Raw genomic sequence first — 10478 nt, 5'->3', positions numbered from 1 at the left:
TTAACTCAGGATTACAACACAAGATGGACGATTCTTGCTCAATGCTTACGTTTTTCGATCTCAATCATTTTCTAGTTAGTTCCTACAAAAATCTGTTATATTTGATTCTACATTGAATTCGAAGGGATTCAATAAAGTGGAGTGTTAAGTTGGTGAAGATTATTATTTTCCTTCTCCTTCTATGACACCCTTCAGATTTCATAACTTGTCGACTGTCAGCCGGCATTTTATTGATGTTGACTGTTGACACTTGAGACAGATCAATTCCGGCAAATCTGCATGACTTGTGATTGTTGTGAATTTGTATTTTATTACAAGTTTACTTAATTTTTTCTGTTTCTTGTGGAGGCTAATAATTTAATTTATTAAAAATGGCTTCAGTTCTGTGTCCTGAAGTATCCCAGCCAGGGTTTTCATTTGAAAACTGCCGTCGGTATGTATTAATTCATCTTTTTATAATTACAGTAGTTGAACTTTTTCTTAAAGGAACTATAATTTTTTCCTGGGATTTGTACATATTATATTATATATTATTTAACAGTAAAAGTGTACACTATAATTTACACTTGAACTTCTGGCAGAATCTGTACATTTATTCCCAAGAACATTATCTCCAGATACTGACTACTGAGTAAAAAGGTTTTCATCTTTTCTTCGGATTCCACCTCCCTTAGTTATTTTTATTAGTTAATAATTCGGTTATGAATAATATTTTGAGAGTTCTGACAGTCATTATCAATAAATATTTAATTGAGACTGAAGGGTTTCAATCTACACACACACTAGTTTTACTTACATTCTATAAACTATTAAACTAGTCACATCTATTTATTGCAGCCAAACATTTTTCTTTTTTGAAACTTTTAACTTTTTAAATTGACTAAGGATTAAGGATAATTTCAGCATCACCAAGCAAAAAATACTTTCTATAGAAATGACAGAATGGACCAATAAGTAGTGCCTGATTTCACAGTTTGTATAGAAATTATCTTTGAAATAAACTTATCCTGAAGTGAAAGTACTGGCCCTCAGTATGTCTACAAAGCAGTGGGTAGAGTTTAAGAATTTACCGTGTTTTCTGTGTTAATGACTATTCCATTTGAAGAGTAGAACAAAATTATCAGTTATTGACAAGTAGACTTCAATAAAAGCCAAAAGCAAATTGTGCAGGAGAACAAAAAAGTGGTTGTTTTAACCATTTGATTAATGAAACTGTTGTAATATAATAATGTTACACACTAAATTATAGTAACAGTTTGTTGTCATTTCCAAATCTAGAAATATCCCACCAAATCTATTCTATATCCATATTTTATTTTCCATTCATTGTGGTGTTGTGCTAGTGCTATATTACAACTATTCAGATTTAGAGTTATTAGGTAAATAAATTTAAAAAATAAAATAAAAATAAAAAATAAATAAATTTAAATTTTTTTTTTTTTTTTAAATTTATATAAAAAATAAAAATAATTATAAATTAAGAGGGTTTTTCTTTTTCTGTATCTCTAAATCAAATTTATCTGCAGTAAAAAGTATAAACCTTTTTAGAATAGACTGTAGACAAATCTTCTAGCTTCCACTGTTGTCATTGGAGTTTTCAAAAGAACAAGAATAAATATTATTAATAATTCTCAATGTCAAACCATTTTGAACTGTTTCTAAGTGTCCAGTTGATGCTGATGCCCTTGTATTAATTATGATTATGTTTGAGATGTTTTTGAGGACTCAAATTTGTCTCAGGTTCATTAGAACAAACAAAGTGGCAGTTAAAAATTGTTACAGATTCTGTATTTTTTATTTATGTCATATTCTATTCTAAATCTCTAATTTTTGATCATTTTACAGTTTTTTTTTTAAATTTCATTTGCACTGCAATTGATGGAAAATTTATAGAAAAATGTAGCTGGTGTGGCCATTATTGCAGTTGCACCAAATGGTACCCTTAGGTTTTGGGTAAAATTTGTAGGTCTCCTACCTTAAAAAACATCTAAAAGAGTCAGCATTGACACTGATAGAAGTCATTTTGCAAATATCTAAAAAATACTACCAAATCCCTGTTTGCTGATACATCAGTTGCTTGGTCTGTAAATAAATAAATGCAAAAAAAACACAAAGAGTGATTTAATATAAACAATTTTGATTTGAATAACACCTGTTTAGATACTATCAAAAACACGTAATTTTTAAAAGAAAATCTGAAAGAATTTTTTTGATAGATTTAGCTGTTTGAAAAAAATCTAATTTTCAATGTTTTGACAAAAAAATGGCTTATCTAGAGTGAATGTAATTTTATTAGAAATGCTACCCTTGAAGCTAAAGGGATGACCCAACCAAAAGCCCAAAAAACTGGTACTACCATCGTGGGAATTATTTACAAAGAAGGTGTAATACTGGGTGCGGACACCCGAGCTACCGAAGACACCACTGTAGCCGACAAGAACTGCGAAAAAATCCATTACTTGGCACCTAACATGTAGTGAGTAAATCCTGTTCGGTACTAAAGATTATTGAGTAACAATTTGTCCACTGTACCTAAAATTAATAATCCTAACTTTAAAAACAACATTATTGTTGTACAGCTGTTGTGGAGCTGGAACCGCGGCCGACACTGAAATGACCACTCAAATGATTTCGTCACAGCTGGAACTGCACCGATTGTACACCAATCGCGTTGTTAGAGTAGCCACGGCGAATCAGATGCTGAAGCAATATTTGTTCCGTTATCAGGGATACATTGGTGCTGCTCTAGTTTTAGGAGGTGTCGACTCTACAGGTATAGTCTATATGTGTATCACAGTGTGGAGATAGATTGAGCATGATAGTCAGGATGTTATAAACAGTTTCTTATAATATTTACCGTAACTCTTCAGTGATGGATTAATAGAAAATAATTATTGAACATTACAAAATGTAATTTTGGTAAGCTACTTAATACTGCCAGCTACCTATTGATGCATTGTTTAAGCAGTTCATTGTACTCTGCTACTAACAAAACAAAAAGAAACATGCAAAATATGATCTTACGCTTAACAGGGATGAGTGATTATAGATATTTCTCCAATGATCAACGTCAACCTAAATTTTGAAAATTCACCACAAATTCGGTTTTTATGTGAGAAGCTTAATTTTTTTTACACAATATATCCCAAAGTATCTAGAATATTGTGTAAAATGTTCATAAGTCTCCCTCATTAATCTTGGAAATTACAGAGCGTCAACCAAGAATAATTAAGAATATTCAGGATGCAAGCTTTGCAAAACATTTCCTACCTTAAATCACTTTTTTCTGTTAATTTATATGCAAAACGAAATAATGAAGCAGTTTTTTTCCATTGCAAACTGTTGTATGTGCTAGAAAAACTGTTAAAAACCTTACTATAGACATCTTAATGCACTCTTGCAAAAGAGTTTATGCAAAAAAAATAAGGGTGGAATGACTTAAATGTACAGGACAATAAGTCAATTTTTCTTAAAACAAAAAGGTTCCCATCTGTACTCGATCTACCCGCATGGTTCCACCGATAAACTACCATACACCACCATGGGTTCCGGTTCTTTAGCGGCTATGGCTGTGTTTGAATCCCGTTGGAAACCCGACCTGGAAGAAGCTGAAGGCATTCAACTAGTACGTGTTTTGTATTACACATACATAATGTTCAAAGTACGATATTAACGATTTAGGTTAGAGATGCTATTGCGGCTGGTATTTTCAACGACCTGGGTTCAGGTTCTAATGTGGACGTATGCGTAATTCGCAGAGATGGCGTCGATTACAAGAGAACCTACGACGAGGCAAACAAAAAGGGAGAGAAGCAAAATTCTTACAAATACCCCAAAGGTAAGAGTGTTGGTTTATCTTTTGGTTTTCTGGGGGTTGTAATTTGGGTTATTTAGGTACCACTGCGGTTTTAACTACAAAAGTGGTGGAAATCGAGGAAGTCGCCGTTAAAACAATCGGCCAAACTGAGGAGATGGAAACATTGTAATTGCTTATATGAATAATTTTTTTAATGGGTTTTGATTTAAAATTAAATACTTTAACTTAATTAAAAGCGTTTTTGTACTTACCCTATTTAGTGTGCAACATTTTAATGGTTTTGCTCTTTCTCGATCGTTATCTAACAAGAGAGTACTACAAGTAGTTCAGGTAATCATCAGTTGGGATTAATAAAAACAAAGGTTCCACAACAATCACATGCCAACAGGTCCTTTAATTATTAAACAATAAACCAGTTAATAAATATTTACAGGTTTTCAATAATCGTATAACAAAATATACACATCCAGTTTTAACAAATAAAAAAACTAATTTTTATCGTCCTTAATAACTTTCACTTCCTTAATGATCTCATCCAGTTTGTATAAATCTTTTAAGGACACTTCGCCGGTACCTCTTTGCAGAGGCTTAGGTTGTTTAGGGTGAGGCTTCCATCCCAACATATTTATTATCTAGAAAAATTACAAACAAAATCTTCTTTACGCAGTCTTAATAATCAAAAAGCAAGAGTTACAACTACAAATTGCTCATCTGTAATAACACAAAATACAATTTGTAAACCTTGATTTGGTCAAGTGTTTGATACTTATTTTTTATAAAGTTGAATTGAAATGAAAACCAAACCAAAATCATCAAAACGACGTGGTTTATATAATACAGCTTATAGGTATTAGGATAATCTCCTATTTATTGTTCTGATTTTTTCGTACTCATATCATACATGATAAAACAATTCGTATGCACAGAATTTGAAAGTCATAAAGGGTTTGCTTTGTTTGTTTTATTAGGTATAAACTTCTGGGCTGTCCATTTTTAGAAATCACTTATAAGCTTTCTCTGAATATAAATAAACCATATTAAATACAATAAAATAACGAAAACAAAGCTACTTTAAAGAAGATAACACATTTTCTACAATATAAGGTTAGTTCAATAAGATGACTGGAAAAAAACAGTATAATTTTGAATTTTTTATATCCAAAAAGAAAAGATCAATATTCACTGATCCAGCCATGTTCCGACATACTTTAGTGTATATTCCAATACAAACCAAATAAAAACTTATAATCTGTAGTTTTACAACCCTAAAAGGCCCGCTTTTATTGGTTATTTTATTATCGGGAATGTGTGCAACAAACATTGGAATTTTAGGGACAGTGTGAATAAAAATTCTATCATATCTGCGATAAATTTTATAAGCCATTACACTATTCCGTGAATTTGCCCGCCAAAGCCTCGGTAAATCAAATGATTTTATCCTGTCTAATCCTCGTGTCAAATGGGGTCGTAAACCATAGTGGAATGTAAGGTTTTATATACAAACTTTTTAAAATTTAGACATTTTTATAAAACTACTAGCAATAGGTTTGTTTCTGCGACAATCCGTGTCGATTAAGTTCCGACTGTTGACGCATGCTGTATGCGTTCCATCGCGTTCAGGCGACCAATCGGAGACAAAATCTGGGTAGAACCTTTCCGCAGTTATCTCGGTGCTAACTGGGCTCTGACTGCACTCCCCCGCTTTGCCTAAGCAGACCCTAACTCCCCAAAACTTTAGGATGTAAAAACAGACGGACGAAAGCCGGCTGTTTGGACATCCTATAGTTTGCCAGGACCACCAGAGATGGACGAGCTGACAAAGAAGAAATGGAGGACAAGAGCCCCTCCGTCAGCGGGGGCATCCTTCTCCCAGGACAGAGGACGCCGATGCAACTGTGGGAACTTCCCGAAAGGGAACATTCCTGGACTTGTAGCGACTTCCTCTTCCAGACCTATCCTTTTGGTTTACAGCGATGGGAGGGGAAAAAGCAGCAGTCTTGCTTGACCCATCTATCTGAGGCCGCATTCCCTGCCAAAGAATATTGGCGCGCCTTAATTTTGGCCAAGGCATTTGTGGTTAAGCATTTACAGTCATTACAGGGACACCCTGTATAACATGTCTAAAATCAAGACGCGAACTACTCATTCCACAGGTATCGGTTTTTCTTGTAAAAATATCTTATTGGGACAACTCTTTACTATTGTTTGAACCCGATTGAACAACACAAAGCTTAAACGGCATTTTTTACAGATGGAAGATAACTTTTTAAACACGAATCACTAGTTGACATTTGGTTAACACATCCATGCATTCCGTCTCGATCAACTCACTATACACATAAGAGAGATAGAGGTAGGTGCTTTTCTACGTCACAGATGTAATGTGTACCACATAAGTATATGCTTTTCAGTGACGTTTTTTTCACAGTGAAATGTTGCGTTTTTAAAAAAGAAAAAATAGGTGTCCAATATTTTTCAGCGCTCTTCTAATTACTGCAGAAATGTTGGTTTACGACCCCATTCGCAAAAACCACAAAATCGTTCCAACAGAAACATTCAATTGGAAAAACTTTATGTAAACATTTCACTAACTTGTTTTAAATCGAAAAAGGACTGCCAATAGGTATAAAACATCTAAAATAGGTATCGTTGACGCACTCATTTATTTTATGCAAATAGTACAGGTAAACGATACTTTACTCCGTTTTTTAGGGAAAATTTTCGGAGGTAATCCATTAAAATTACCGTAAATTCTTGGGTCTAAAAGCTACATGTTATATGGTGGGCTCTTTTAGGAAAATATAAAAATAACCAAATTTAGTTTAAAAAAAAACGGTTGAATCCGAATATTTAATGGAATACTTCCTGATTAAAGAAACACATGAAAAACGGAAAGAACTAATTTATTAAAAATTATAGAAGTTCCAATAACCTCATATCCATAGTTATCTTTGAAATGGCAGATTCCGGTGCTGGCTTTCATTTTGCTTATTGGTTGGTTTAGTTTATTTATGGTTTGATGGTCTGCATTTATTTAAAGGTATACATAATGCATTTTGCATTAGAATGACAGGTAGTTTTAATTGTTGCTCTTCCATCCCTTATTTAGTCAACTTAGACAAGCTGTAGCTCTTAACGAATGGGTGGTAATTATTTTCTTCTCACCGTTGTTAATCATGAGTTTTGTGCTTGGTTTGACGTCCAAGTAGCAATAAAATTTCTTTCTGCAGGAACATCTTTGTACTATTTTTAAGACAGGTTTACTATTAAGGAGAATCGATCCAAGTTTTATGTTTTTAATTATCTATTTGGAAGACACAAAAAACCACTTTTTCTGGAGACCATCCAAAACATATTTTTACTGCATGTGACCATTCTTTTGAACTCATTTTTCATAATTCGAGCAAAATAATATGCCTTATTCTTGTAAGAAATAAAAGTGTAGCAATTTCTTCAGTTCCACTTGTAAATTCACTAAATTCAACTGAACATTTAAACACTTTTTATTACGGCAATATACAACAAGCAAAATAATTAACTGGCGCATTACTTTATTCTACCAAAACAAAGATTGTTGGGTGGCATATGCCTCGCACTGTTCAAAATGATCGATTTCGCATGTCATTGAACTAAACCTGAACATTTCTTGCAAAAGTATTAAAGGTTTTTCCAGTCTAGTAAACGTACTAACATTTTCAATCGCATATTACTCATCAGCGGCTGCATCCCATAATGATCAAAACTGGTTGATAAGCAACACAAGTAAAAATAAAAATGCAGTTTGCCCGCATTCCAAAACTTACACAAACTACCTACATGATAATGCATCTATTAATAAACTTACCTGAAACGTTGCTGGCACTGTATTCTTTCCAGAATCCGGATCCGTCTTTCCGTAAAGTTGCTGATAAATAGCGGCGGCAGCAAATTGCACGTCCCTATTCAAATGCAGTGACCTGTTAAGGGCTGCATTGCTTTCTGCCATCCCTTTCAAATCCCACATTAATTCAAATATGCTCGGGTAATTGACGACAATTTCGTCAGTGTCAATAGTCAGCATTGTGAACCCAGCATTGGTTAATAAACTACCGATATCCCTTACTTCAGTAAAGGGTGAAATATGCGGAGACAAACCTCCTTTCCTCTCTAATTCGGCGAGTTGAAGCGAAGAACGTAACTCATATAAAGTGTCACCTCCAAATACCGATGCTAAGAATACTCCATCTTGTTTTAAACTTTCCAGAATTTTGTGGAAAGCTTTAGGAAGATCGTTTACCCAGTGTAGACTTAAACATGACACCACCAGGTCTAGAGAGTTTGGTTCAAACTGAAAATACAAGGTGTTTTATGAAAACGGGGCAGTACTTTTTTACCCTGACCAGTACTCTCCAAAAATAACTTGATTGCTATGTATTACATGATAATCCTAAATAATTGTTTTATTATGGAGATCCGGGGGTTGAAATACTATATAAAACACTATAAACATCTTAGATTACAGTTAACTTAGCGATGAAACTGATGATTCAGTAATTTTGGTAACGCCAAAAAGCTTTTAATTCGTGTGGTTAGAAAAATGGGACCACTTTGACAAACTGAATTAGCTATGACGTTTAATGACAGGCTTATGACTTGAGAGCTGTCTAAACTCATTAAACAGCCCCATATAACTGTAAAATGTCAAATAGTCGCTTATCTTTGATGAATCATGCCGCAAATTGTTAATGGTAACTGGCGGAGTTTAATTTGGCAGTCGTAACATTAAATGACAGTTTAAGGCATTAAATTTGACATTTATGACACTCCACAATGTGGCTTTTAAACAGGTGAAACTTGTTATAACTATTAAAATTCATTCAACAGTGAAATGAAACTATATGAACTGCAGAACCAGTTGTTAATTACAATTTACACCTCAATCCTCAATAGAGCCCCAAATTTTACATTTGTGAGACTAAGTGACATTTTGATATGGTTCTTACATTACCTGACAGTTGTCAAAAATCACACACCTGTGACACATAATTACCAATCAAAAATGATACTAGCACTTGCATAAATCCCACAGCAGATTGTATTTATAGTTCTATGAAAGGAAGGAAAAAGTATCAAAGTGTTCCTTAACGTCAGAACAAAACTGACAAATTTGGCTCCTTGAAGCTGTAAACACAACTTACAATGCAACTTTTCAAAACACAACTATTTGGCATTTTAGACTTTCAGGTCAGGTCACTGGTGAGTGAGTTTTGACAGTTATGACAGCTATCCAAGCAAAGTATTAAAGTGTTCCTTAACATGCCAATTGGTAAATTTGGCTCCATGCTCCATGGTGCTTTAAACACAACTTCCAGTGTAATTCCTCAAATAAACAAGTATTTGTAGGTTATATAGTTTCAGGTCACTAGAAAAAGGGTTTTGACAGTTACAACAGCTGTCACATGTCATAAGTAAAAAATAAAAATGTTCCTTAATTATCTCAAAATTGTTGAATTTGGTTCTATGGAACTGTAAATACTACTTACACTATCTAATTGGTATTGTTGATTTTATAATTTCCAAATAGTCCAACCTCCTTTACTTGAATCCTTGCTTTGGATATGCATTTATTAGTATATTTTTCATCATTTTCTTAAATTCACTTAAAATTCTTTAAACTCTCATTAAGTTCTTAAAAACATCTCTAAGGATAATAAATGTATTTTACTTGTTATGTTGTCAGTTGAAACTGATATTTTCTAACAGAATTTTGAGAAAAGAAGCCTCAGATAAATTGAACAAATCATGTGACTGAACTGTTTGTTAGGTGCTCTATCCGTACATTTTACCTACTTAAAATACCTAAATTCACTTTGCCACCAAGTTTTCCACTTTTTTAGGACCTTTACTATAATTTAAATTACTTACCTCAATATTTTCCTCATCTAGAATCAATTTTCTAACTTTGATTCCCTCCATCACAGGTACAACATCTAAATTCTGTTGACTGACATCACAAATTATTAACTCCTCGACAGAGTCAGGGGAGATGTGTTTTGATATGTAGCCTCGATTGCAGCCTGCAGCAGCAATGTTGCAACTTTCGCACACAAACTAATAGAGTTACAAACCAATGTCGGCGGCCAGTTTGAATTTGCGCTTAATATCAAACACTCGATCAGCCAGACGGAATCCAATCTCATCTTTGAGGTAGTCATACAAATTGGCATCTTCGGCTAGGGCGGCGCGTTGCCTTTGCAACGTTTTCGTGTTTCTGTCGAAGATATTGAGGGATTGAAGTTCATTTCGGATTCTAAAGTTGATTGTAGTGAGGGATAACAAACGGGTGTAGGAGTGATATACGGAGTTTCGACAACACAGTAAGGATGCGACGGGATACATGTCTTTAAAATACTTAAATCATCACGAAACGTTCCAATTTACAGAAGTTTTGTTTGGTTTTTCTAACTACAATCACAATTCAATTATAAATAAACACTGATGATAAACTTGGCTCGTTTGGAGGTTAGGTTTAATGTCAAAAATCAAAATTTTAGAGAACCAAATGACAGACGATGTCAACTGTCAAATATCATAGTCAAATTTATACGCACAACGCGTATGAAAAGGGTCTAATATTAATAATCATTCCATAATACTTATTTATTATTTTTACTTCTTGAGA

The 10478-nt window shown here is 33.7% G+C and overlaps 2 protein-coding genes across 2 annotated transcripts; one reads left to right on the top strand and one right to left on the bottom strand.

Moving 5' to 3' along the window:
* The first annotated feature begins 258 nt into the window (after positions 1-258).
* LOC145735459 (proteasome subunit beta type-7-like) lies at positions 259-4052 on the top strand. The gene is made up of 6 exons (XM_081989374.1): positions 259-433; positions 2297-2476; positions 2580-2773; positions 3483-3625; positions 3682-3838; positions 3895-4052. The coding sequence occupies exons 1-6, from the start codon at positions 372-374 to the stop codon at positions 3984-3986; spliced, it is 828 nt and encodes a 275-aa protein (XP_081845500.1). The 5' UTR covers positions 259-371; the 3' UTR covers positions 3987-4052.
* Positions 4053-4180: 128 nt separating this feature from the next.
* On the bottom strand, positions 4181-10345 carry LOC145735437 (arginine-hydroxylase NDUFAF5, mitochondrial). Its single transcript, XM_081989345.1, has 4 exons — positions 9925-10345; positions 9722-9873; positions 7662-8144; positions 4181-4449 (listed from the first exon to the last, which is right to left on the bottom strand). The coding sequence occupies exons 1-4, from the start codon at positions 10193-10195 to the stop codon at positions 4306-4308; spliced, it is 1050 nt and encodes a 349-aa protein (XP_081845471.1). The 5' UTR covers positions 10196-10345; the 3' UTR covers positions 4181-4305.
* Between the last annotated feature and the right edge of the window lie 133 nt (positions 10346-10478).

Source organism: Ips typographus, linkage group LG1, assembly GCF_016097725.1.
Source record: "Ips typographus isolate SLU linkage group LG1, UJ_Ityp_2.0, whole genome shotgun sequence".
In the NCBI taxonomy this organism is placed as follows: domain Eukaryota; kingdom Metazoa; phylum Arthropoda; class Insecta; order Coleoptera; family Curculionidae; genus Ips; species Ips typographus.
This window is presented reverse-complemented; position numbering and strand designations above follow the sequence as displayed.